The sequence below is a fragment of the Chaetodon trifascialis genome, chromosome 16, assembly GCF_039877785.1.
Source record: "Chaetodon trifascialis isolate fChaTrf1 chromosome 16, fChaTrf1.hap1, whole genome shotgun sequence".
Classification (NCBI taxonomy): domain Eukaryota; kingdom Metazoa; phylum Chordata; class Actinopteri; order Chaetodontiformes; family Chaetodontidae; genus Chaetodon; species Chaetodon trifascialis.
This window is the reverse complement of record NC_092071.1, coordinates 11,125,727-11,153,398: the sequence shown is the minus strand read 5'-3', so window position 1 is coordinate 11,153,398 and position 27,672 is coordinate 11,125,727. Positions and strand designations below refer to the sequence as shown.

Below are 27,672 nucleotides of genomic sequence, written 5' to 3'. Positions count from 1 at the left end.
AGGAAATAGAGCCCCATGCACTTTGGAGTAAAGGTAGAAATACCACATTATCTTAAATGATCCTATCATGCCCTTATAATGAAAGTAAACAGGGCTATGGAGTAAGACCAAGTTACAGAAATTTACATAGTGTCTATGTTTTTATTATTATAGAATACATGATAACCAGTTTCATCATAGTATGTTATTTTCTAGATGATTTAAATACACATAAATGCACGAAGTAGGACTGATGTCCTTTCGTCGAAAAACCTGCTATTGTGCCCCCCGAAACCAGACCTACGTCCTCGTAACAAAAAAAAGACCAAAAGTGCAAAGAAATGCGCATACTGCGCACAAGAAACAGTAAATGGTTTTATTTTGAAAAAATGTAACCGGAAGTCCCGTGTCTTTCTCCGTTGCTGGCTTGACGCAAGTTTTCTGAGGCAGGATGACAGCTGAACGGACCGTAAAGGCACAGCAACGCAGTCTGCAACATTAACAACCATCACAAAGTCCTGTTGTGAAGAGCAGGGCCGACACATTTCACCTTGTGACGCCGCTTTCCACCACCCGAGGACGAGCTTCACTTCACCCGAGGACGGTAACCGGATACTATTTGTTCTTTTTCACCAAGAGAGAAAAAGATCCGCGTCCGGATGTGCCAGCAGAATTTGGCTTTTCGCATGGCGTAGGCACCTTCCCGAAAAGCAGGGTATTCTTGATGTTTGGGGGGGTCGCAGGAGGCCCTCGGGTGAACAACTCATCCCACTAACATTAAGTATACGTCCAAATTGGCCGATTTGTGTGGGGGAAACGATCAACGAGATGATTGTGCAATAAAGAGGAAGAAGCGCCGCGAACACCTCTCGACTACCTCAGTGTGACTGTGGAGAGCGCGAGCCGCCGGGAAGACGCTGCGTTTCCGGCTCCGAAGCCCACGACGACGTGCTTTTAAGAGCGTGTGAGAGCTGCGTACGAGGGACACGAAAAGAGGAAATAATTGTGTCCTTGTCTTGTGCGCGTGAGCCCCTCCGAGGACCGGGAAAACCTTCACGATGACGGGCAGCACCCCAGCGGACATGGTGAGAGACATTGCCCGTCAGTTTTTCCACTCTGATCCGTTTACATCCAGTGATTTTCTGCAGGGTTTCTCCAGGAGAAGCAGCGGTTGAGAGGGTAACTCAAGGCTGCTCCTTCTGGTTCCACTGAGTTCTTGTCTCCAGTGTGGAGAACAGTCTGTGGGCTGCACATCCTGCTGGTTCCCGCAGTTGTGGATCTCCACCTTGAAAAGGAAACACTGCAACTTAAACTTAACTGACATGGTCCTGATCAGTATGTGCGAGTTTTACCTCCTGCATTCACATTTCTGCTGATCATTATTTAAATGTAAAAGTGTTTTTCCCTGTAGTTCCAGACAGCCATTGACTCCCATTGATTTCTCCATAGTGAACTTAATGTGGAAGTCCTACACACCTGCAGCTTCCTCATGTTTGAACATCAAGTTTACATTCATTGTGTGTCACGTTATCACTATCATTTTAAAGGCTAATGCAGACTTGATGCTCACTAGAGATCAAAGGATTGAACGATATGTCGATTGATTGAGTTGATCGAGAATGTTAAATGCCAGCTTCCACCTTAAAATCTGACGATTTGCTGCCTTTCTCTGGTTCACATCACTGTAAATTGAATGTAATTCTGTTTCCGGCTGTTGGTCGGACCAAAACAAACGATTTGAAGATGCTTCTCTAAGTTTTTTCCAATATTCTGTAGACTGAATGAGAAATTGGAATAGACAGTTTGATCAATAATGAAAATAATAGCTGTTATTTACGGATTACACAACTCAATTAAGCACAAGAGCCCAGTAATTGGATCTCATATTGTGTGAAAATGAATGGAAGACAGTGGTGTAAGTAGACAAATACGTCAAGATTTGGTAGTAAATGAGGCAGAAGGTCCTGAAACCACCAGGGTGGTCCCAGTGGAGCAGATTCATGTAATTGTTATTTGGATTAGATTCCCACACCGGCCCCTTATCCGAAACCAGCATCCCTCTCAGGTCCGTCTGCCGAGCTCTCGTCAGATTGAGGCCCTGGCCCTTCACTGGTGTCTACTTTATATTTCATGTTTGACATTTTGCAAGCCTCCAGCATCAGAGAAAGCAAGCCTGGAAGGAGTTTAGGAGGAGGCTCGGCGCTCCTCCGCCTGCTGGTTTTGAGTGCACGGTGGCTGGTAATTGCATTGCTGCTACAGCCCCATTATGCCATACCTGCTGATGTAGTGCTACTTAAAAAGGAGGCAAAACTGTGACCTTAAGTCTCTGGTCATCATGAGGGGACTTTATCAGCTTACCCCCACCCCCTCAAGACACTATCCTCTTATGAGGTATTTGCTTGTTGTGCGTTAGCTCACTGCCTGTGGTGTGCATTATGAACTCTCATCATAAAGATTTATGTCAGCCTCTCGTTGCTAAGCTGTTCCTCAAATTAAAAGGCACATAAAGTGCGTAAAGGTGGGTTTAATCAGTCTTAGATGTAATATTTCCCGTCTGTCTGGCAGTTTTACGCCTGTCATCTCTGCTGCTAGTGCGCGGTGGCTCTAAGAATACTTCCTGCTCTATGTATAGAAAGGATAAACCACCTAATGTGCCCCTCCACGGACACCCCAGTGATCCCAGCTGTGCCTGCACTCCTGCATGTCCAAGATCAGCTGATCCCTGGAACAGCAGGTCCGTTATGTTGTCAGGACGTTGCGCTGGGAGTGAGTTGGAGGTGAGCCGGCCTCTGTGAATCTATACCCTGCCGAAGCTAAAGCACCTAAGTATAGCACACTGCAAGGAATTTCCCTGGATTATGGGCATAATCATGAGCTGAAACTTTCATTTACTGAACTGATATGACCGGTAGTTAAATCCTCTTCAATCCTAAAGCACGTTCATAGAAGGTCTGGTGTTACGTCACCATCTGTGTGGATGTGTGAGTCGTGTTGTGGGTCAGATCGTAGCTGCGGTGGCTGTTGTTGTTGTGCATCAGACGGGTAGCGTGAGGTTATCATTCAGCCGGAGAGCTTCGGTTCAAGCCTCCCTGCTGGAGTTCCTTCAAGCAACAAGCTGAACCCTGGCCGGCTGGTTTACCGCTCAGCCTGATATGTGCTCTGCAATTTCCCTGAGTGGGAAGTATCATGTTATGATCGCAGATTTTATCGCCGGTGTCGGCCATAAAGTTCATTTCTCTAACGGCAAAACAATAATATTTTTGCCTCCTCTGCAGCATTGTTTTCAGAGGGGTTTGTTGTTCGGAGCTGCTGGCTGCAGGCTCGTGTTATTAACATGCCTGCAGCAGAAACATAAAGGTCAAATTCTGCACATAAGTAAGATGTTTCAGGACTTCTGCCAGTGTAAATGTTCAGAACAACGGCTTCCCTTTGTGGCTTAGCTCAGTCTATACATCAGACCGGCTCCCTGCGCTCCCCGAGGAAATCTGGGGAAATATCAGCTATCTGCACGTAACTCATCCTGTGTGCTCGAAATCAGCAGCAGATGCAGACCCCCCTCAAAAAACTCCCAGTCTGTGGAAGGAAGGAGCAAGTGAGTGTGTGTGCACACACTCTTAAAAGGGCTGTATAGAGTGGGAGTGGGAGTGGGAGGAGAGGAGCTCGCTGGTGCCAAACATTGTGGGTGAATGAATCTGAGAGGAAGAAAAAGGAGAAGGAGTAGTCACGCCTCTCGAGAGGGGAGGATGGCTTTTTTTCTGTCAAGGATGGGGAGGGGGCAAATTGCCTCGCCCCGGGCAGACCTCAGAAGCGCTGACAGGGTCGAAACGGTTCCCATGGCAACAGCGGGACGCTCGGATGTGAGGCCTGGATGCCCTTGTGGGCGTGTGGGTATGTGGAGGGATTGGGTCAGGAAGCAGTGCAGGTGTGTGTGTGTGTGTGTGTGTGTGTGTGTGTGTGTGTGTGTGTGTGTGTGTGTGTGTGTGTGTGTGTGTGTGTGTGTGTGTGTGTGTGTGTGTGTGTGTGTGTGTGTGAGAGAAGGAGCAGAGGAGGAATAAAGCACCTCCGCCTCCGTGAATAAATACACTCCAGAAAAGACTCCGAGTCCCGCGGAGTGAATTTCAAACATCACTGCTTTGGATGAGTCCCAGCACAGCAGACAAGACGGGGAGATCCAGGTGTACGGGCACACACACACACACACACACACACACACACACACACATACACGCATACAGAAGGAAGTACATGACTGTTCCTCTTTATCATAAGATATCACAAGTATTTCATTTTCCCACCACTTATTCTTCTGCTCCGCCATTTTTCAGTATTTAAAGCATTGCTCCTTTTTTTACTTCACTGCATTCATTTGACATTAGCAGCAGTTTGGCTCGTCTAATAAAGGAATATTGAATTGAATTGAATTGAATTGAATTGAATTGAATTGAATTGAATTGAATTGAATTGTTTAGCATAATTCTTATGCAGCTATTTGCTTTATTCGTCTGAAAGTGTTTGGTGAAGTAGAAGTAGTAATACCACACTATAAAGGCTCTCTAGTAAATACTAAGTGCATTTTGCTGATGATTCTTCTGCACGTTGCTTTAATAAGATTAAAAATGCATAAGTAAATTCAGGGATTTTCCCCAACCTGGCAACCTTAAAGCCAGTCTTACACCTGACGTAATAACCCTGAACAGTCATTTATTGACTATCGATAAAGCCATTAGCTGCGTCTTAGTAGGAAGTAGTCGCACCATGACTGCTTGGCTTCTTGGTAGGAAGTGGTTTCTAAAGACGCACAGGTGCATATCTGATATGAGGAAATAAACACTGCTGCCGCACATGCACACTCACACACACCGGTGTATAAACACCCCGTCGTTTGTGCAGAGGCGGGCATGTGTTGATTTGCGGCGGAGGTGGCGATCACAGCCGTGGTCGTGGACGGTTGCTCGGCCCTCAGGTGACAGTGTTAGCATTGATTGGAATTTTTCACTCGTTTTTGACGAGCGTCTTGCCTTGCGTTAGATGCGACCGACAAGCGTGTGTGATCATAAAGTCTTGGCTGAGAAGGAACCGAAGAATCCCGCTCACTTCCTCGCTTTCACTCACTGAAACACACATACACTGAACAGTATGTCAGTCGTCCAGTGTGTCCGACAGTCTGTGGCCTTCCTTCACTTGTTACAGTAAATATTGTGAGTACGTAGGTTGTTTTTTTACTGTTGATTGGATGAAAATCGTGCATGCGCTCAACAGAAGTATCAGTATGTCGGTTTATAAGATAAACCTCTGTTCAGAATAGTGTTTTAGTGGCTAAAAGTTAGCTACCTCTGCTGCTGTGTGCGTGGCTCATTTCGTTTTATGCTTCAGTCCAGCATTGTCGAGAGAAAACCAGACACACAAAGGAGTCAGAGGTCGGGGTCAGAGGTCGGCGGTGTGTTGGCCGCGGATGAAAGAACAATGGGTGGGGAATCCTCGCGGCTGAAAACGGCGCTCCCTGTCCCCTCTTCCCACTCGAGCTTAGCTCAGCACTTACGACGCCCACGGTCGAGACGGAGAGAGGTCCGCGGGCCGCCTTCGGCCTCGGGCGGGAGCTGATAGCGGTGCTTTGATTGACGCGTTCAGAGCAGCGGCGAACCCTCACAGCGCCGGCTGGATGAAGAACATCACTGAGAGTGTGTGCGTTGCCGATGCCATGTGTTGCGAGTCTGAGTCACAGATCAGGATTACGTCATCCCGCCCGGGTGCAGGAGTTGATATATCGACTCTGACACCGTCACATGTCGGCCTCGGAGCGCCACGGAGAGTCCTGACAGCAGATCAGGAGGCGCAGGAGTTGTGCTCCATTCATATTCATTTCAAGCATTTCAGGAATTTGATGAGTCAAAGTCGAAACGCTGACGGTTTGTGAAACACGGCAGCTAAAATATGCTCAAGACTCGAACACTCAGTCGCACTAATAATAATGATGATAATAGAGTTGGCGTGAAAGTTTTCCTCGACTGTGTTGTAGCTTCCTTATATCTGGAAGAAGCCTTGCATTTTGCATTCGTATCGACAGCTCATGTCCGGCAGTCCTCTGTGATCGCTCAATTCAATCGTATTGATGCATGTCTACAACACCAACAGGAAGTCCCATTGAGAAGCCCTCATCCATTGATTGCTTATGTAACTGTTTGCGTATGTTTCTGTGTATTCTTCGGCGGGGCATGTGTCCGTGCACGTGCATCCCGCTGTATGTGATGATCTGAATGAGTACGTCCCTGTCGACGCTTCTGCTTTCCCTTTTTTGCCGCCTTTCACGTCTGTTCCGGCTGATCACATATTCACAATACGCCGTGTAGCCGCGCGTTTCCTCCGTGGGAGTCCTGTTGCTCCCGTTGGTGAAAAGTGTCTGAGATATCAAACTCTCAGGAGCCGGTGAATGTAACGTTGCCTGGCGCTTGACAGCTCGGACGTCTTGATTTTCTGAACCGGCACGGTGCCTAAAAATGCAGTTTATGTTCTTCTTTCATTACGTTCTAATCATAGTGGAGGCTTCTGTGCTGTGCATGCGTGCAGCTTAACCTGCTTTCTTTTGCTGCTCTCTGCATGCGCCACAAAGCTAACAAAGGAAGACTGAATGGGTGTAGAGTGAGGGGCATCGGTAGGGGGTTGTGAGGGGAGGGAGCCCATCATTTTACAGCCGTCATGTTGCACCTAATGCTCCAAAGAGCTAAGCCTGCTGGGTGGTTTAAAGTCAGTAACTCCGCCATCAAACAGCTCATTTAAACTCAGGTTATTGGACACGTTTGAGTGTCTCAATCAAGCTGTTGCCTCAGCTCGGCTGTTTGCGGTGTGTTGCCAGGTTAAAGCTGGAGCGACGAGCTCTTTGTTGACTGTAAAGCTCGTGATAATTTAAGCAAGAGACACATTTCACAAAGCACACTTTAATAACCGCCGAGATTAAATCTTCAGGATGGAGCTCGTTATTAGATTTCATCACTTTCATCGCTCGCCAGGCTTGAAAGAGACACTCTATCTCTTTTGTAGTCGGTTTGCATTTCCGATCAGCCAGAAGACGGAATAGTTCTGCGAGTAACCCAGAGGGTTTCTAAGAAAAAAAAAAGTCAGTGTGTGCGTGTTGGGATAAGGGCTTATTCTGCTGGAAAATCCCCCTCTTCAGCACTCAGTGTTGGCAGGTATGGCTTTGCTCGGGCTGAGGAATGTGTTGAGCTACTCCGCCGTTTTCTGGGGGCTCCCAGGGTCCCAGTTCAAGAGGAAACTTCTGGTCTGCACTATTGGTTCTGTTCCTGATCTCCCCCTGACGGCGAATGGGCACTCGTTGCATGTCTTCACGTCCTTGAACGTTAACGTGGAAGAGGCAGCGACGGTGACTTAACGCACAGCGAATCCACAGCGCCGACGAGTGATTTCTGAGGGGCGTGCTCGTGCGTCGTCTCCGCGCTTTGTGCCGGGCTCTGAACACCTCGGGACAGATTAAAGCGAGGACGCTCTTCAGCTTTTATGCCAAGTGTTGCAGAGTCAGAACATGACATAAATGAGTGGGTGTGAGTAATGTGTGAGCGCTCAGATGGTCCGAGCTAGACTGTGTACGCCTGCAGCTGCTTTTGAAGTGTGTGTGCGCGCGTGTGTGTGTGTTTGGACATGTATTTCTCACATCATGGGGACAAAAATCTGTTTACACAATCGTGTTTTGGGGACTTGTCTTCCTTATGGGGACAAAACGCACGTCCCCATATTCATTAAGTTTATGGGTGGAGACTTGTATTAGGGTGTCAGTAAGGTTGAGCTTAAGGTAAGGTTTAGGTTACGTTAGGGTAAGGTTAGGTTTAAATTAAAGTTAAGCTTAAGGTCAGGTTAGGTTTAGGTTAGGCTGAGGTTAAGGTAATGTTAGGTTTAGGTTAGAGTAAGGTTAAGCTTAAGGTCAGGTTAGGTGTAGGTTTAGGTCAGCATGGTCAGGTTTAAATTAAGGTTAATGTTAAACTTTGGTGTATGTTAGGATTAGGTTTAGGTTAAGGTTAGGTTTAGTCTTAGTCAAGTCGTGATTATGGTCAGGGTAAGCCTCCAGAAAATGGATAATGTAAATCTATGTATTGTCTCCAAAAGTGATGGAAACATGAGTGTTCGTGTGTGTGTGTGTGTGTGTGTGTGTGTGTGTGTGTGTGTGTGTGTGTGTGTGTGTGTGTGGGTGTGTGTGTGTGTGTGTGTGTGTGTGTGTGTGTGTGTGTGTGTGTGTGTGTGTTCTATCCAAGTACTTATGCATGCGCTCATTTGCATAGAGAAACCAGCTAAAGCACAACCTGTTCTTCCTGTTAAGCGTGACGTGTACTTCGCTGTTGGCCCTGCCGGTGGACGAACACCCACTCCAGCTCACTTTTGCACAAAGCACAAAGTCGGGCTGCGCCTAAAGGCCATTGTTTGCATGTAATGGTGTTGTGCCACTACCGAATGGCACCGTGCCATGACGCTGCTGAAAGCCTTCTCCACAATGGCAGGAGCAGCACACTGTGTAAATACAACTGAACTGAAACCGAATATGATCCTGAAATCCAAAAACACTCAGTCTCCATTAAAACCAAATTCAAAAGACCTGACCTGATGTCGTCTGCGCTGGTCAGTTCAACCGGACGGCTCAAACAGCAGCTGTTGGGTTAAAATGAAAAAGCAAATAAAAGGAGTTCCTGCCTGGGCTGGCCTAATTGAGAAACTGAAATGAGGAAGAGAAACCGGAGTTGAGGAACACACAGAGTAGAGACGACACGTAGAGATGAAGAAGAGCGGCCAAACAGAAGCTCATTTTACTCCACGTTACTTTTTAAAGAGATCTCACTCGACACCGAAGCACATTTTAATCTCTCCCATCGTCCGAAGCAGTCGTGAAATGTGACATGTTAGCCTCGTCAAGTATTCTGCTCACATGTTTTGCCAATCAGTAATGTGAACTAATGTGAATCATTCATGCAATCTGGGAGCCGCTCAGTCAGTAGCTTATGTGATCCTTTCAGATAAGTTTGGAATGGAAAACCTGCACAGATAATGTGCTCGATCAGAGCGCTCGCTGGAGATACTGTATAGATTTCAGTTTTACACCAGGCATTAATTGCACCGAGATCTCGATGCAGTCTCTTGTTTTAACGTTATTGACGTTCGAGTGATGTTGCAGGAGGGGGACGTTTCTATAAAGCTGCGACTTCTCTGTATATAATTTAAATGGATGTCAAACAAAAGGCTCAGGAGAAAAAACACTGTATTTCCCTGCAAGTCTAAATGCTGAGTAGAAAGAGTGTGTGTGTGTGTGTGTGTAGGAGAGATGGAGGGGAGGTGGGGGGGGGGGGGGGGGGTGTTTGACTAGCTCAATAAAAGGAGCCTTTCAGCTGCACTGGAAACAATTTCCAGCTGAGGGGACATTTATATTAAAGCTCTGCCTCGCCAGCACAGCCTGTTCGTGAGTGCGTCAGAGCAGCGAGCTTGTGAGAATCAACTGTCCCTCTTCCTGATACGTTTCGGGACAGGCTGCCGTTTCTAGATCAGTGCTTAAATCCGTCCCGATACTCGAACGTCCTGTGCCAGCGCGCTCGGACGGACAATATAATGAGGGAATTAGAGGGTCAGCGTTGGGACTCTTCGGGTCCCAGACAGGGCAGACGTGAGCCACGGAGCAGTCATCCAAAGGTCGAGCTTCATCGACTGGATGTTCCAACGGGATCAGCCGGCCTGCGGTCCTCACGTATAACCCAGACTGCCGCCACAGCGTGGCCATCAGAACGACATTTAAATGCATATAAACTGTCAATTGTGGCAAGCTTTGTGTCACCACGCTAACGCAGCTAATCAGTGATGATTTTTCTGCTTAATTGTGTCGCTTTTTGTGCCATAAAACAAACATTGAAACGGCATCACATATGAGGAGCTGGAACCAGAAACTTTGGGGTACATTTGTGCCCGATAGATGACTCAAATAAAAGCCCCGTTCAACTTCTCCACAGGCAGCTTGAGGCGACTGACAGTCGGAGCGCCTCTCCCCTGGGTTGAATCATTAGTACAAAAGATTAATAAGTGCTTCGGAAAACATGGTTCTTTAATAGGCAGTCGAAGGTTCAAGCCCCTGTGCATGCAGACTTCAGAGGAAAGGTTAACTCCTATGGCGCCTTTTTGTCCAGAATCATCCAGCTCATCATGTGTCTGTGAGCACGCAATGGCTGCCGCTAACAGCAGGTGGAGGTTGAGATTACGCCGTTGAATACAGCTTAAATGTACAGTTTTGGGCGACACACGGAAACTAAATCAACGTGAAGCTTTTTTGAATTTTCTACCGCTGTTGTTTGAGCCTTCTCCGCCAGCTGAGGATCATGGGTATTGTAGTATTTCAGGCTGTTCTGTGTAAAGCAACATTGAGGATGTCGTGAAAACTTCCAAAATGAACTGCAGAGGCTCGGTAACCATCTCAGAGTTCATCCTCCAGGAGCTTGTGTGTCACAGATACCGAGCACTAACTAAACCAAAGCCTTAATCCTCAGCTGATAACGTGAGCCAGCTTCAGTAACGAGGCTTTCAGGGGTTTGCCACTCTGTGAACAGTCAACGCCAGTAATCCTGCTCATTTTTCACATTGCTCTCTGAACTTCTTGTTTATCTCCACCACTTTAAATCTGTCTGCTGTCCTTGCGCTAATCTTGCAGAGAGACGCTCCCGCGTGTTTCGCTGCACGGTTTGAAATTTCTGCTGAGCACGGCGTAGGAAGGAAATGTTTTGGGCTCGTTGCTGAAAGGTTGTCGTGATGTCAGAGATGAAAGCAGGAAACCCATCTGCCTTTTTGTTTTGCATCTGATTTTATCACAGCCTCACAGACGCGCAGGGAGAGATGCGTTGATGGGAAGTAGTGAATGAGGAGTCGAGAGCCTGAGGTCGCAGCAGAGTTAAAGATAGAGCGCAAAGAGGAGACAGCCAGCGACCGGCGTGCGTGTGTGTGTGTGTGTGTGTGTGTGTGTGTGTGTGTGTGTGTGTAGAGGGAAAGAGGGAGCATGGAGAGAGGGTATATTTGGCCTTCATGCTGCCTTGCACAAATTTGTCATTGCATGTTGGATGCTATGGAGCACTGAGTATGAATATCTCCTAATGATCCCAGCAGGGGTTGTGTGTGTGTGCGCGCGTGTGTTTCATGTGTGTGTATGTGTGTTCTTATCTGAATGAGCTGGCAGTAATGAAGCATTGGACCTTGGACTAGACTGATTCAGGGCTTTTCATCTATTTCTTTTCCTCAGTTTCTTGTAATGAGGAAGCATCGGTTTATCTTGAGGGAAGCAGCAGAACTTTGACTCACACAGAGGACATCAGATATCGACCCATAGTTTAGTTTAATTACACATTTTTGTGAAGTGGCTTCTCCGTGCCAGAGATCATTTTGGCTAAATATACGGTTATGAGCGAGACGGCAGCGCTCACTGACTCTTAAATTTGGATTGTAGGCTAGCGGGTTTGAGAGCTTGGATGTTTGTGGGTGAGGACGGCTGGCACGTTTTCGCTAAGTTTAGCCGGCTTCCATTTAGCTCTGCACAGAACAGCTCAGTCAGCTGATCTCGGTGCAGTTACAGTTCATAGTTCAGTGTGGTTTAAGGCTGACTGGGAGCGAGGCTCAGACACGGCTGGCACAGTAATCCAGTTTAATTTTTAATCGAGCGGGCAGCGTTGAATCAGTGGTGGTCCTCACCTTTATGACCCCTCAGCTAAGTTTTTCTTCTACGCTCTTGCTTGGTTGTAAACATTTTATTATAATGACCTAACAGGCTGCACAAGAACCCTTGGGCTGATTATGTCATCTCTATCCATATTTTTTTATGCTTTGTCTGGTTGTCAAAGATCTTGATTGGGTCTCCAGCCGCTACCCCTCCTCCTCCTCCTCCTCCTCCTCCTCCTCCTCCTCCTCCTCCTTGTCGCTGCCCTGTTCCTTCCTGTTATTGCTTGTGTAACTGGTTGCCTCCACCGTCTCCCCACTGAGCCTGCCCTTTTCCTGTCGCGCACAACACAAACATAACCAGCGGCTCAGATCTCTCACCATCAACAATGAACAACAAACACAACAGAAGGAAACCCCTATAGATGCTTGACTTATAAACTGCAAACGCACACAGTTACACACTGAGTTTGCGTCCGTTCGGATAATTTATTCAATTCATTTTACTTGACCTGTAGAACAGGGGCCTCCTGGGGCCTTTGCAGTCCAAGGCGGATTCACCGTTGAATTATCTCTGCTAATTATTGAGGCCGTAGTTTGTGTTGCCATAGATGCTTTCTATTGTGGCGATCTAATAGAAAACAGTAGATCCACTTACAGTAAAATCAACTCCACAAACAGCTGTAAAAATGAGGGTTTAAAAATTTGCAAACTTTGCTGTTTGGTTTTATAAGGGACAGTACTACTTGTAGACTGTAGTGCCACCCGGTCACGTCCAATCCATCCAGCGAGTTTCATGTTCAGTATCACACGCGCTCACTGAAAGAATTCATAAAATGCCTTAATTACATATAAACCTGCATCTATTCCTGTCGCTGCATGCTGCTTCATTCCTGAATAGGCCTAGAATGTGCTGTGTGTGTGTGTGTGTGTGTGTGTGTGTGTGTGTGTGTGTGTGTGTGTGTGTGTGTGTGTGTGTGTGTGTGTGTGTGTGTGTGTGTGTGTGTGTGTGTGTGTGTGTGTGTGTGTGTGTGTGTGTGTGTGTGGATGGGGGGGGTCAGTCCAGTGCCATCTGGTAAATTCCAGCACAGAGGGCATTTTAGCTTGCCAGCAGTCTCTCTCTCTCTCTCTCTCTCTCTCTCTCTCTCTCACACACACACACACACACACGCGGCGTCACGTGAGCCGTGACTGCAGGGCACTGCTCTTTCCTGAGAGAGAGGAGAAAATGCAGCGTTGTGGATGTCACTGCTGTCTCCCAGCCGTTTTCTCCTCTGATGTCGGTTCTCCCGCTCCTCCCTCTCTCTGTCACGTTACGTCAGCTTCTCCTTTAAATTTGCGCCAAGGCTTCGCAGCACGAGGAAAGCGACAGAGACGGTAATGGGGAGGGAATGAGTTTTGGAGCCTGAACGTATGCAGGAATGCGATGTGCTTCCTCAATGGGGCCAAAACCATCTAGAAAAACACTTTTGAAGTGTCTTGAAAGGCTCACAGAGAGCCTGAAAACACCAAACGGAGGCTAAATGTTCACCTGGCTGCAGCAGCAGCGGCAGCGTCAGGATCATGACCAAAATACCTGCATAGACAAAGAGGAAAGCCAGCAAATTTCTGCTGATTTTAGAGCTGCAGCTAGTGATTATCTTCATTATTCATAAATCTGTTGATTAATACTTTCATTGTTTAGCATAGCATGACAGAACGTGATGAGAAATGTCCTTTACAAGAGCATTAAGTGACGTCTTTCTTTTGTCGAACTCATCATCCATTTAAGATATTTAGTATGAGATGATGTAAAGCAGATTGAAGCTTTTAGAAGATTTTAGAAGCTGTAACCAGTGAGTAAATGACTTATTGATTAATCTTCCGTCAAATGGGAAAATGCATAAGATGAATCAACATGTAAAAAAAATTGGATTTCCTAGACCTTAATTTTAGATGTGCACGTGAAAAACAGGGACAAGCTTGTTCTTAGAAAGAACAGCCCGAGAGGTTACAAATCAAGCTAATCCTGACTACAGGGCATCGACTGCACACGCTGAGGAGACCACCTAGGAAAGAAGGTGGGGGTGGGTGTGTAGAGGAGGGGGGTGGGCAGACAGGGGAAGGCAGAGGTCACCACAGAGTATGTAGTTCTCTTGGGAGGTGGAGGGGGGTAGAACAGCATGGGGATGCTTTACTTGACTCCGGGGCTTTCACGTAGCGGGTCGTCAGGAAAACACCGTGGGAGGAAGTCACATTGGTGAGACACCCTGTGATGGAAGTGACGGAGGGGGAGGGGGGGGGGAGTGAGCAGACAGGGCTGCTGCGGAGCAAATGGTGGGACGAAAGAGGTGAAGGACAGGAGGTCCTTTCATCAAAGCCATCATCAGGGATCATCAACCCTCTGTGTGGTCCCCTCACACCGGCGGCATGCTGACATGTGGCATGTTGGCCTTTGGGTTTGTGCGCCTGCTGCTCGCCGCCAGAGCCCGAGCGGACAGAATGCAGACGAGGAGGCCGGACGCTGCAAATAACGTCTATTTTGGGAAACAGAACCGCACAGAAATTCAGATGAAACGAAGGCCAGCGCTAATTCAGGCTAACAGCTCAATGCAGAGGTAAAACGCCAAAGCTGTCCTGATATTTATTTAACTTGAAACACAGAGGAAGAAAGAATTGGCCTGCAGAGCTGAAAGTGCTTCACGCAGCATAGGAAAATGAAAGTCGAGGTGACTTCCATAGCTTTTTGTTCCATCAAGATATCTGTATGAATGTTCAAAACTGTCTCTAAAGCACGTTTACCTTGATGCTGATATCGTATTATCAAGCTTTTTTTTTTCTTTTTTTTTTTCACTGAACAGGTTTCAGGTGATCCTCTCTCATCCTGAAGTCGTTCTCTCTTTCTTTTAGTCGCGCAGATGCTGCAGACGTTGCCGTTCGTTGTGCTCGGAAATGTTTGATCCAGAGGATATTGTGTAACTCTGCGCTGTGCTGTTCAGCGAGAGACTTCCTAAGCGTAAATCTGGCTTGGGTGTCCGAAGAAAATGAGTTAAGAAGGCTTAAACCTTCCTCTCGTAATAGAGCACAGGACATCCCCTCCTCTTCATCGCCCTTCCTCCATCCCCCTGACGCCTTTCGACCTCAGGCCCTGCCTTGTAGCTCCGTCGTGGTTGCCTCAGATCGTCTCACTTCCTGTATCACTTTTCTTTTTTTTTTTTGCTACCGGTGTTGACGACCACAGGCGCGTCTTTGTTGCTCTGTTTTGCACCTTGTCATCCGTCCTTTATCCCGTCTCTTGCCTTGTGTTTCACTGAGAGACGGGGACAGGCAGTCTAGACGCTGACAGAGGGGTGAGAGGAGAATCGATTCAAGCATACAAGAGCAATTTCACGTCTTGGCCCACCGCTTCAGAAGCAGCCGCCCCCCTCCGGGTGGGCATTTTGAGCGTGGACGCAAATGTTTGTGCATGAGCAAAACAAAAAACCAAAAACAAATAGTCAGCGGACGGTCGAAGGAGTCGAGTGGATGTCGTCGCCTTGCTCACCTTCGCACTTCCTCTTCTCTCTGACCTTCGCTGGTCGCCGTTTGAATCCTCTTTGAGTCTCTCTCAGTTCCCTCTCGCTCTCTCATTTCCTCCCTCAGTCTCCCGGGCTCTCCTCCAGAAGTGTCAGCGATTCCTCTGTCCTCCTATAGCACAAGACCTCGTCATCACTATCACGCCGCCTGTACAGCATCAGCACTTTGGCGGTGACGTGCGATACACGACCCTGCAAGCCTGTAACATCTCTTTCTGCTGGTCACTTCCGCTTGTTCTTTGTTTCTTTTGTGTCTTCGTCTCACTCTGACTTCGCTTGTTTTCAGTTTCATTTCTCTCTCTGAAAGTTTTTATTGGAGTTTTGTTTTCCCTGATGAGATGAGGACGACGGATCCTCCCCGAGCTGAGCTCTGGGCTCTTCAGTGCAGCTATTCGATTGAAAGCGTCATCTTTTTCTGCAAAATTCTCACACATCTCTGTCTTTCTCTTGTTTGTCTCTGGTCATTTATTAAGTGTCCTTACTCCATGTGTTGGCTCTGGAAAGACATGAAAAAGTTCTGTGTTTGTAGTCTCAATAAGACAGTACGGTGTCTTAGCTTAGCGTGCGCAGCTAACGGCAAAATGAGAAACTTGTGGTGTGGGAGTAGGAACATTAAGCAAGGTATTTTATTTTGAAGAGTCAAATCAAGTCAGGTTGATCAGCTGACACTGAGATGCCCATAAAAGTTTAAAGGAACGTTTCTGGAAAAAGGAGAAGAAGCCTCTGTAGTGTTTTGATGCTAAATATACGGCCGCCTTCAGCAGCCAGTTAGCTTAGCTTAGCATAAACACTGGACACAGGGGGAAACAACTAGCCTGCCTCTGTTCAGAGTTGAAACAAATGCATTTACAGTACGTCTAACATTAATTAACATGTTGTGTCTCGTCTTTAAGATAACCATCTGCTCACCAGATATGAGAGTGGCGTCAGTCTTCTCATCTAACTCACAACAAGAAGACAAATCAGCGTATCTCCCGAAATGTCAGGCTGTCTTTTGAATGCTGGTGTTGCAGCTGTGAATCCGAAAATCCCCTCACATCCAAACACACTCGTCCCCACAGTGTCCCATCAGTGTGCGGGTTGCCAGAGGGTAACGCACAGTAATTTGCTTCAGTTTTTTTGGCATGGCTCACATTAATTCATTTGGCCCCCGGGGTTGTGAACAGCCATTTTGAAGCATGAAGAAGCAAGACGTCGGGTTGAGGGAGTGGCAGGAGGCAGCCACGCGACGTAAACCTGCGTCAACGTCTCGTGACAGGTCCAATCACGGAGAGGAAGCGATGGGAGGAATGTGTGATCAAAGGCACCTGCCTGCCGCCTGTCAGGAGAGAAGGAATGCAGCCCCGTGTGTGTGCGCGAGTGTGTGCGTGTGGGTTAAGCCAGGCAGGTTTTCAGTGAAGGGGAGATGACAGCATGAAAGGGAGTCTACCTGTTTCTGGAGAGAGAAGCAGCTGATGGATTAAAGGGTTATCTGTTTGTAAACGGGGAGAAGGGAGTGATGAAGAGCGAGGACAGGGAGCAGAGAGCTGTCAGGTACAGTGCCAGCTGAAGCGCAGGAAACAGCTGATCACGCTCGTGACAGGAAGGAGAGGGAGTGGGGGGGGGGGGGGGGGGGGATTCTGGCTGCGATGAGGACGCCGGCACATCAAAGGATAGGCCTGTTTGAGTGACAGCACAAAAAGACAAGCGCTTGGAGAGAGAGGCGAGGTACGAGGGGGCAACTGAGTAATGAGACGTGAGGCTGATAGTAGTGAGAGCAGCTGAAAGGGTGGGACGTGAGTTTTGTTGCTCATTTTCTCCTGCATCCAAATCCCAAGAGTTGTAGCAGCAGCAGTGGAATAATGACGCCCATAGCTGCAAGCCCAACACTTTTATCAAGCTGAGGGGTCAGAGGTAAAGTCGGAAATAGAAGGCGTTAAATTATAAAAATCTTCAGTGTCAAGTAATGAGTTTTCCCTAATAATTATAGCCGAGATTATGCATGTGCAGAGGAGCTGTAAGTGGAGGGTTTCTTTGCTTTGTGCCATTAAACTGCCACGGGATGTTGACGCTGTTGCAATGCACAGAAACCTTAATTTAACAACACTATTAGGACTGTAATGCAGCCATTAGCCGCCTCTGCCACAGGAAGTTAGCAGGATGCACCAGAAAGTGCATCAGATAAAGGTCTGTGGTGTTGGCTCTTACAGTGGACACTCTCTTTAATGATTAATGGCCTTTATACAGTTCAACAGGAAGGAGACCTTTGTTTTATGTCCACTGCACAGGCTGCTCACTTCACACACGAACAGGAACAGGAAATAAAAGAACACCCTGCTGGGATTCGATCACAGGATTGCAGGGTCACGTGTGCGACTTCAACGGCTGTAAAACTGCAATAACTGATTTGTTTGTCCACTTGGGGTCAGCGGAAAGAAGATATCATCACCTTTTAAGGTGATACGGTGTACTTGATAGCAAACAGTTCCTAATTTATACTCTGAGAGGTTATGGAGTGGCATTAGCATTCACTTGGAGTTGTTTTTGTATCCACCTGCTGCATGTAAGACCAGTATTCACTCTGTTTTAGCTCCGTTTTTAAAGCTTCTTCCTTGAAAACAGCTGCTCGCTGTGGCTGAGGACGATGCTATGAGAGCTGGGAGAGTGAACCAATACAGTAAATAGTGGATTCAACTACTCGGGACAGCCCTAATCTCGGCTTTTGTGCCACAGGTTTTGCTGTCTGGCTTTCTCGTATTCAGCCCCGCATCCTCGGCCTCTGAGGGAAAAGCAAAATTCTTGGTGAAACTGTAGTAGAGTTAAATGATTGCTGCCAGCGTGATGCTTACAGATAAGGCCGTATTATTGCACTGTAGCGATTATTCAGGCCCGGCTGCCATGCCTGAGCGAATGCAGCAGAAACACTCGCCGCGGATTATTTGCATTTTTGTCGACAGGCGCAAAAACACAACGTCCTGCTGGAGAAAAGACCGGTTGTTTGCTTGTTAGACACATGCTCGTACCTCATCGCTCTCAAATTAAAGCTGATATTTCACGCTTCAGCCATGTAGAGGGAAAACAATCCACTACAGCATGAACTTGGAAAAGGACTCGTGAAACTCTATTGAAGTGTTTCCTTGATTTATTGACTGGCACTGAGTTACTGTAATTAATCAGATTAGAGATGTGTCGTCTCTACTGCGCTGAAGCCTGAGAGAGGGAGCTGTTCAACCACGAATGTGCACATGATACTGAATGTACAGAGAACGGCACTCATTGAAGTGAATATGGTAATGACAACTTAAAAGGCTCCAGCGTTATCAGAAGCGCCGCCGTACCTGTAATCACTCTGAGGACCAGCCTGTGTCGTTATAATATCATGATGCATTATTAGCTTGTGCACTGATGAAGTAAGTGCAGTCTGTCCTCATAGCGTGCATGCACACACACACACACACACACAGAAAAAAAAAAACAGGACAAAACAGCACAGATGACTAACTAGCTCCCCGCTTACCACAAGTGTTGGCATGGCAACCAGCAGAGCATGACTGTATGCATAATCAGCAGCGTTGGAGTAAACCTTGACCAGACTGCTTGGCTTGGAGTTTTCAGTTTGCTTGTGTAAGAGCAAAAACAGACAATTTGTCTCAAGATAAACCATTTAGAGGACGGGAGCGTCTCTTCCTCTCCGTCAGACGCCTGCTGAGGACGGGCTGCGTCCGCCCGTCTGTCCACGTGTTCGGCGTGACGCGCGTCTACGTGCACTGTAAGGCCTCACTTGTTTTCTGACCGTATTTGTCCTGATATATTTCACCTGTTCTCTATTTAGCAGATACCAAATGTTTTGTGCCTGTTTTGGATTACAAGCTGTCTTGAAATTAGTTCAAAACAAGCCATGACACACTTGCCGTGACAGATAAGCGCCCTTTAAAGATCATAATAGAGTTAATAATAAATGAGCTTCAGCTGGGTCAAGGTCTTACTGTTTGTCTCCACGTCCCCTCAGCAGATAATGGCGAGGCAGATGTGTCCTGATGTCAAAGCTACATTTGGAAAGCATACTCACCTTAACTTTGCACATGAACTTTAGCATTAAAGAAATCATAATAAGTGTGGGCAAAGTGTCACCCACAAGTTTCTAAAATGAAGTTTCAAGTTTGCATTTGCTGCCTTTTTCGGCTTTTTTTCTGGAAAAACATCCAAGTTTGATGAATTTATTCGTAAAGTAACTCTGAAAGAAGACGAATGTTTTTCTGCACCTTTCCTAAAGTTGCTTCATAGCTTCAATCGAACCTTGATCCTTGATTTTATTTTAAGATGCTCACCCCTGCATTTAATATCTCTGCTCCTTCCCGGGATGAAAATAGTTAGGTCTTGAAATAAATATTAAAGAGAGCGCATTTTGAGGAAGGCAGATAAAACTAGCAAATTAAGTTTGAGAAAACACCCAAAAGCAAACGCGCTACCCCCCGACACTGTTAGACACGCATACTCGCAGACACTGAGATTACAAATCCTCGCCTTAGGCTTTGTTTCTCGTATCGCACCATCATCAGTCAGCCGCCGTTGCATAACCGCTCTGTCTGTGTGTACGTGTGCGCACAAAGGAAGGAGCTCACACAAACAAAAAACTATTTATAATATTGTATTAAACATGTCAAACTCGAAATGAGGCTATTTGACAAAGCAAAGGGGTTTATTTTCCTGTGAGCTCACTCGCTATTATAACGTCTGAGGAAGTGAGGCTGCAGTTTCTGATGCACGCCGGCCCGTCGTGTGCGGCAGCTCTCTGAAAAACAGCCCTTTCAGTGTGTTTTTAATTAAAGAAAACAATGGCTCCATGATAGAATTTGTGTGCTAATGCGTGCTAATGATTGCAGTAACCCTTTGCGCGTTTGCAGGATCACTAAGAGCTTGCAAAACTGTTTTATTGACTCAGTTTTGACTAATTAGAAAATAGGACATGAGTCTTTCAGGCTGCTCGTTTTGCTCAGTTTTTCCCAATCAGCTGCAGCGTCGCCTGTTACATCTCTTATTGCGTAGCCGTTATTATGCGTTGAAATTTGCTCGACGGCCAGAAAGAGGTGCCCCCTCCTGATGACTATCAGTCAAATCGGCGACTGATAATTCATGTGGGATTTGTAGCCTCGGAGTGCTGCTGCGTTCTTCAGTTTGCAATCGAATTTTTTTTTCTCCAGATTTAATGGGCAGCGTCAAAGCAGGCTGGATCCAGCTGGCTTGTTTTAAAGAGACCCCAGTTGGGCTAATCGCGCAGCTCTTCGTCTACATTCATTCATACGGGTGGGAGTCCACGCTGACGGCAGCGGCTAACCTTACTGCGTAGACTACCTATAAAGCTGCTCTAATATATTCCCACAGGAAGGCTTCCCACTCTATAATTTGTTTGCTGCAGAGGGTCTAAAGAACAGCACTACTCTTTAATGCACTTATAAACACGAGTGCACATAAACACACATACACACCACTGCCTTGAGAAAGAGAGGAGAGCGGTACTCAGGGAGGAATAATTATAGATGGCATTGAATTTCCTGCTCTCCGCCGTGTGCAAACAGTGTTTAGCCCAGAGGGTTTGCTTACTTCACATGTTTACACCATGGCACTACTTGGCAGCAGGGTAGCATTATTGTAGTGTGTCTGAATGTCTGGTGGAGTGGACGCTTGACGAGCAGGGGAGCTGTGTCACCGGCTTCACCAGCGAGGAACTTTATTTTTCAGGAGTGGCCAGGAATAGACGCCGCTGCTCCGGGAAGTTCCAGCATACTGATACCGTGGCTTACAAATACTTTCACATCCTCACATCAGAGAAGTGTTACACTGTGTTGCTTCCTCCGGTCCTCCACAAGCTCTGCAGACTGGTGAAGGCTTCATACTGCTGATTTCTGTCATCCCCAGCTCAGAGGGAGACGTGCTGACATGCTGTATATATGCATGAATAACTCAGTGTTTGCCTGCAGATATGTACGTGTATGCGCTGTGTGTTTGTGCACGGAGGCACACTCTCCACATACCTGGAGTATTCGTTACAGAGCATACACGGCGACTGAATATACTTTCCTGAGCTGGCTGTGAAACCTCATTACCAGCCCTTCTGCCGAGGAGAGTGCAGGGAGGAGGCACAGTGACTGTCAGGGAGAGGGGGGAAAAAGAGCCTTGATTCAGTTATAATCCAAAAAGGAGAAACGTGCACAGCGGATGCTTACGGAGAAAACAATATGAAGTGTCCCAGTAAGACGTTGCTGCACCATGGCGCAGTTTTAGGGTTACTTGGCGATGGATTCTGCATGTATCTGAAGTCTACTGAAGGTTTGAACAGCAGTCTTTGAAAAATGATGCTGCGTGAGCCACAGCACACCATTTTCATCAGGCCATCCAGGGACCTGTGTGCCATCTCTGATGTATCTCTGTATTTGGGCTTTTCTTTTGCTCTGTCCCCAGGAGGAAAATAGAGAGAGAGACCTGCAAGAATAGAGAAAGCAAATAAAGAGATTGAAAGTTGACGATAGAGCAGAAAGGCTGAGTTTACCTTGTTTAATTGAAGCTAGCTCAGTGCCTCTTGTTATTCTGGCCTTGTGCATTCCTCCACTGTACACTGTGCTGAGGAGAGATTGACAGAGTGGGGGGAGAGACAGTGAAACAGAGGGAGGGGGGAGGGAGGGAGGGAGGGGGGGGGGGGATGCAGAGATTGCTGCAAGGAGAGGAAGACAATATGATGTGACACCGTGGGAAATGGGCAGGAGGGAGGCGAGGGGAGGAGGGGTAAAGCTGTCTTGTAGGTGTTATCAGGTTAAGCCACCCACGGCTGGCTGTCGCCATGGTGACACCATGGTAACGACCAGGTGTTCAACCAGGAAGGAGCACGACCTTGCTTATGTAAAGGGGCTTCCTCTGTGTGTGTCTTCATCAGTGTTTCCGTCTCAATCAGAGGCTTTCTCCGGTGTCACCAGGGTGTACGGACGCTTAAAAAACAGCCAGCAGATCTAACGCTGAACTTCTCATCCAGCCGATCACCCACCAGCATGCTACAGTTTTCTTACTTTAACGATCTGTATCTCATCTGCTTGGTTGAAACGTGAATCGCAGCAGGAAGCAGCAGTTGTTTTTTTTTTTTTTTTTGCTGCTGGTGTTAATTTATTTCAGCTCGTACATGAAGTGCACACGTGTAGGAGTGTTCGTGTGACTCTGCCTGGCTGCGCGCGTGTGCATACAGTATGTTTTTATGCCCCAGAGTATCCAGCATATATGTGAAAAAACAAGAACGATCAAATCCATCTGACCTCTTACCGGCGGCTTTGCCGTGTGTATGAACTGCATGTTTACAGGGTCAATGTCGGGGTCAGTGCATGTGTATGAGTGTGTGTATGTCTCTGTGCGGCTCTTCCATTCTTAACCCTAAAAGCTGATTTGATAACGTGCTTACAGAGATCTCCGTTTCAATCCGCTGGTGTTAGCTCGGTTACATCACTGCAGCCGGCTCGGCGTGCCAGTATGTGTGTATACGTATATGTGTGTGTGTCAGCAGTCAGAGTGGGTTCGTTGGCGCGGGAGGGGGGCCGCGCTGTAGAGGGCTAACTGATGCTCGGCACATGGAAACACACTCGGAACAATGACACACACGTGCTTGTGCCTTGCGCATGCTGCAGGCAAGACACACAAACGCATTAAGCGAAGGCAAACACACACCGCAGACCTTTGCTCTGGCTTTTAAAGGCGCACTGGAGCACCACTAGACACACATCATGCCGGTTAAGAGATAAAACTCTGATCTGCATCCCAGCGGCGGGCAAGTGATGTGTAAATGAATGGCTTGAGATGCAAAACGCCGCACTGTGCTCAGTTCACCTCGTCGTTTGGGTGATTTAAGGTGAGCGCAAAGGGATGTGGCGATTAGCGACGCACAGCTGTGCCGCTCCTCTCGTGTGACACACCAATCAAATGCAAACAATGAATTAGCTGTTTTAGACGGGGAGATTGGCGCAGTGAGCTAAGGTGGGGACGCTTTCTATGATTGTTGGGCCCATGTTTGTCATAATTTGGACGTCACAAGTGAGTCAGGTGGGGCCGGCTCGCACGGCGAGTGCGACGTTTGACCTTTGAGCAAGTCGCTGCCCGTCATTCATTCACAGTATTTTAAAAAATGTTTGATTTGTACAATGGGAGTCAGGGCCGTTGACAACACAAAGGGGGGGAAATGAGAATACAAATCTGCCCGAAAATATTGGAGGAATCAGTCAAACCAGTGTGTTTTCTGTGCAAAAACAGCCAGTTTCTGATGGATGTCGGTCTGTGTTTGGGAATGTGCATAAAGAAATGTGCATGCTGTTGGAAATACTCACTGTGTGTGTGTGTGTGTGTGTGTGTGTGTGTGCGTGTGTGCGTGTGTGTGTGTGTGTGTGTGTGTGTGTGTGTGTGTGTGTGTGTGTGTGTGTGTGTGTGTGTGTGTGTGTGTGTGTGTGTGGGTGGGGTGGGGGGTGGGGGGATCTCATGTGTGTAGATTTCAGTAATCTTGATAAACTTCCCACCTAAGAAATAATGAAGCAGACCCCGCAACGACAATCCCCAAGAGAGGCTGCTGAGTGGCTGACACTGACCTCTGACCTCTGTGTAAAGAGGATAGCGGAAAGAAGGCTGTGGTGAACAAGAGTCTCACACTATTAGTCATTTATTATTGCACTTGGCCGTCACCACCGACTGCTGGGATAAGCTGTTCGGGGAAGGTTGCACATTTTAACAGCCCTAAGTCTTCCAAAGCCAGCTAATTGTTCATGTTTTGTGGGCTGTTTAACACCACGAGAGCCAAGTTTGTTTGTGTTGAAATAACAAAGATACTCACGTTCCCATTCATAGACAGTGACATCAGAAATATACATTAGGTCTGCAAGCCAGAGGGTTTTAGGAGGGAACTCAGTACAATACAGAGTTTCAGTCTCATGAAGAATCTCATGTAATAAAGGACACGTTCAAACAGCTACGCGAAGGGTTTGGTCTCCAGACAAGGGAACAAAGCGAAGCAGAACATCTGGATGACGAGACGTGAAGATGAGGAGGTGACAAGCTGCAAGAATGTGACAGAATTTGGAACCAAACACAAAGAAACCGAGTTAGAGGGACGAGAGCAGAGCGAGGAGGAAGCTGGAGAGACAGATGGGAGTTGATCCTGCGGAAGGACGCTCCTTAGGGTCCTCATATCCTTCTCCTGTTTCCTATTAAATTACTTTCACTTGAACCTCTGTGCTTCCTCTTTAATAGGACAGATGGGACAGTTGTTTGCGTTTTGTGCTTTTTGATGTGTCCAGTACCGTTTCTCATGCGCTGCTTTAACATACTCATCTTGTTTTTTATCTGTGTTGCAGATAAACCTGCGGCTTATTTTAGTCAGCGGGAAGACGAAAGAGTTCCTCTTCTCTCCCAACGACTCGGCGGCAGACATCGCCAAACACGTCTACGACAACTGGCCGATGGGTGAGTAGTTACTGGCAGCGGCAGCTAATAGGAGCTTTAATAAGGAGTTTAAATGCAGGTCAGTCAGACAATGGCACAGCGTCAAAGCTTTTTTGGAACTGGACTCGTAAATAAGTAGCGAGAGAAATAATAAAAATAAGTACTGCAAAAGAATGAAGTGTTCAGTGTGTAAAATGAAGAAGATGAAACATGAAAAAGGTGCATTAGCATTAATGTACCGCATCAAGTTGCAGTTAGCTGGTAGAGGTGTGAGTGGCGACTTACTGCTCATCTCCAGCTGAACATCTGCTCTGTGTCTCCTGATCATCGAGTACCATCGTCATCATCAGTCGACCGTCCACAGAAAATGTTGCTCGCCTCAGTTCTCTTTTTTCTGGATCACTCTTTGGCCAACAGGTTGTCAAATAGACACATTTAAGTTTACGGCGACATGCGCGAGCTGCAGGTGACGTATTCAGGCGTGCCTTCATGCGAGCCAACATTTCAACACATTCCCATTACGTATGAAGAGCTGAGCCGTCCGATTAAAATGTGATTTTAGCTGAGAGGTCCTCGCGCTGCTGTGACGGGCACGTCTGCTTCGCATTAACTGCTGAATGTAAACATTTACCACATTTAGGTCTGTGGGATTTGAGTGCACCGACGGGGACTATTTTCCACATTCTGCATATAGATGATATCAAACCCCGTTGTGTTATTTTGCAATAAATCACATCGTTGCATAAGCACAGCTGCAGTGGGCTTGCACGAGCGGCGGTTGCTAACGGTTTAGCCGCGTGTGGAAACCAGACGATCTGACTTATCTTGGCTGTGTTTTCTGTAACAAAGATAAAGGCAGCTGAGGAGCTACGCTGTGTCTCTAAAGAGCTGATATCACATTCAAACACGCCGCTAATTGCTAGCATGTAGGTCTGTGCAGCAGTGTGGGAATGTGCCAATCTTTGGTGTGAGGTAATTAGGGTGCACTCCTCCTTTCACCCAGATTATCATTGCATACAGGAATGTGGGATTGCAGTACAGCCACCTCCTCTCGGTTCCACCCCCGCTCCCTGACGGCTGCTACACCAGTGTTAGAATTCATTTGATACCGCCGACCCCACGCCACCGTCGAATCTGAACAGACTGTAGCCTTTTCCCACGGCGTTGTGAATGCAGGAGAAGCCCACAGCTCATGGAAATCTATAAATTACACCGACGGACTCAGATTCTCCGTGACAAGAGGAGGTTTTCTTTCAGTCCTGTCAGTTTTGGAAGCACCCCGTGTTCCTCCCAGACAACAGATCTGAACCCTGTGAGACCCGGAGCAGGCGCTCAGTCAGCACCAACACCCTCTGCTTAGCTAGAGACAAACATCTGGTGGCCAGACTCTGCTGCCGTGCAACTCCCCCCGCTGTTTTCGCTCTTCATTTAATGCCTTTGCTTTTTGTCTCCGGCTCTTCCCAAGCCACACCTCGTGTTCTTTGAGTCTCTCACATTCTGTAGTGCGTCCCGCAAAGCCCACACATTGTACATTCTGCATATAATGGTCTGAAATAAAGGCCCTAAATGTCTTTAAATATCCTCAGTGTGGTTGTTGGTGGTCCTTTTTTCTTCCCACCTCGCCATGACTGATGTCTTTTCACTGCGCTGTATACAGTAAATTATATTTACGCAGAGCAGCATTCAGAGCTTTTCATCATAGCTGCTCTGCTGAACTTAGAGCCCCCGAACAATTAAATTCCAAATTTCTAGCACACCTTCATTAGCCATGTTCATACAAAGGTTGTGAAATGTCATTATTGAACCTGCATGTTCTCAGTTTATAGATAATAGATCATGCAGTAGTTAAGATGATGTTTTATGGGAAATTATGTGGAAATTTAGACAGAAAAGGGGAATAATCGAGATGATATGCCTTTTCTCCATGTTGATTTACCTCTTTAACTCTCTCTCCGTGTGTCTCTGCCTTTGTTTCTGTCAGACTGGGAGGAAGAGCAGGTCAGCAGTCCCAACATCCTGAGGCTGATCTACCAGGGCCGTTTTCTACATGGCAACGTAACACTAGGAGGTGAGAAAACACAGAAAAAAGTCCAGCGGCCCGCTCGTAGACATGCACGCAAAATCACAGCAGTGTGTCGCTGGAAAGTTCTTTGCTGTTCTCATCCCTTTCCTGAGCCGCAGAACAGAGGTACCTCAGTGCTCCGGACAAGCCCGCTTTGACGGAGAGAGGGAGGAGAGAGGAAATACAGAAAAAGAGGGGAAAGAGACTGGTCAGGAAAGGGGCAAGGCTGGCGTTAGAGCAGACCTCAAGCAGCACAATGAAGACACAGAAAGGGAGGGGCGGGGGAGGGGGGGGGTGAAAATGAATGGCAGAAGCGAAGAGAAAAAGACGATGCATTTTTTGAGGCAGCCCTCTTCACTTCTCCCCGGCTTTTTTGGCTCGAACCCAGCTTTGATTGGACTGCTGTTTTGTGTGGTTAATGGGCTCGTACCCTTTTATCCCATTACTGCCATCTATCTGATGACTCCCTCATCGTCGGTTCAGCACGTTTGCACCGGTCCAGCCGAAACTCCCAGCGGACACAGACAGCGCTCGCGTCACATGATGGATTTAAGCAGTTTGGGGGAATAACGGAGTTACAAGTATCGCAGCTAAGATATTAACTACAAGGTATTTTTAAAATCTAGCAGCTTTTCCATCAGATATCACAGACAGACTTGTGCTGCTTGTTATATTACAAAGCACACAGTAGCAGAGTTGAATGCATTTGACCGAGCTTCCTGGATGCCGTTGATTTCCATTAACTTTGGTGTCAAATGTAACCGATATTTATCTTTAGATTGATAATCCATCCACATCGTGCTCAGTTACTGTATGTTGTCATCTGAGTTCCTTGTTAAAGAAAGGAAAGAGCAAGGGTTCGAATGGCCCAGACATTAGTACAGAAAAGGGTTTTTCAGTCACACAGACAGTAGATTACATCCCATACAGCATGTAGTCCATTTTCTCCATACAGTATTG

General features: G+C 47.1%; 1 protein-coding gene across 1 annotated transcript in view; it reads left to right on the top strand.

The window, feature by feature from the left end:
* Positions 1-414: 414 nt before the first annotated feature.
* ubl3a (ubiquitin-like 3a) overlaps positions 415-27,672 on the top strand; it is a 30,653-nt gene continuing 3,395 nt past the window's right edge. Inside the window, exons 1-3 of the mRNA XM_070983186.1 lie at positions 415-1,064; positions 24,563-24,671; positions 26,632-26,718. Coding sequence (XP_070839287.1) covers positions 1,038-1,064; positions 24,563-24,671; positions 26,632-26,718 — 223 coding nt within the window. The 5' untranslated portion in view covers positions 415-1,037. The remainder of the gene's footprint in view (positions 1,065-24,562; positions 24,672-26,631; positions 26,719-27,672) is intronic.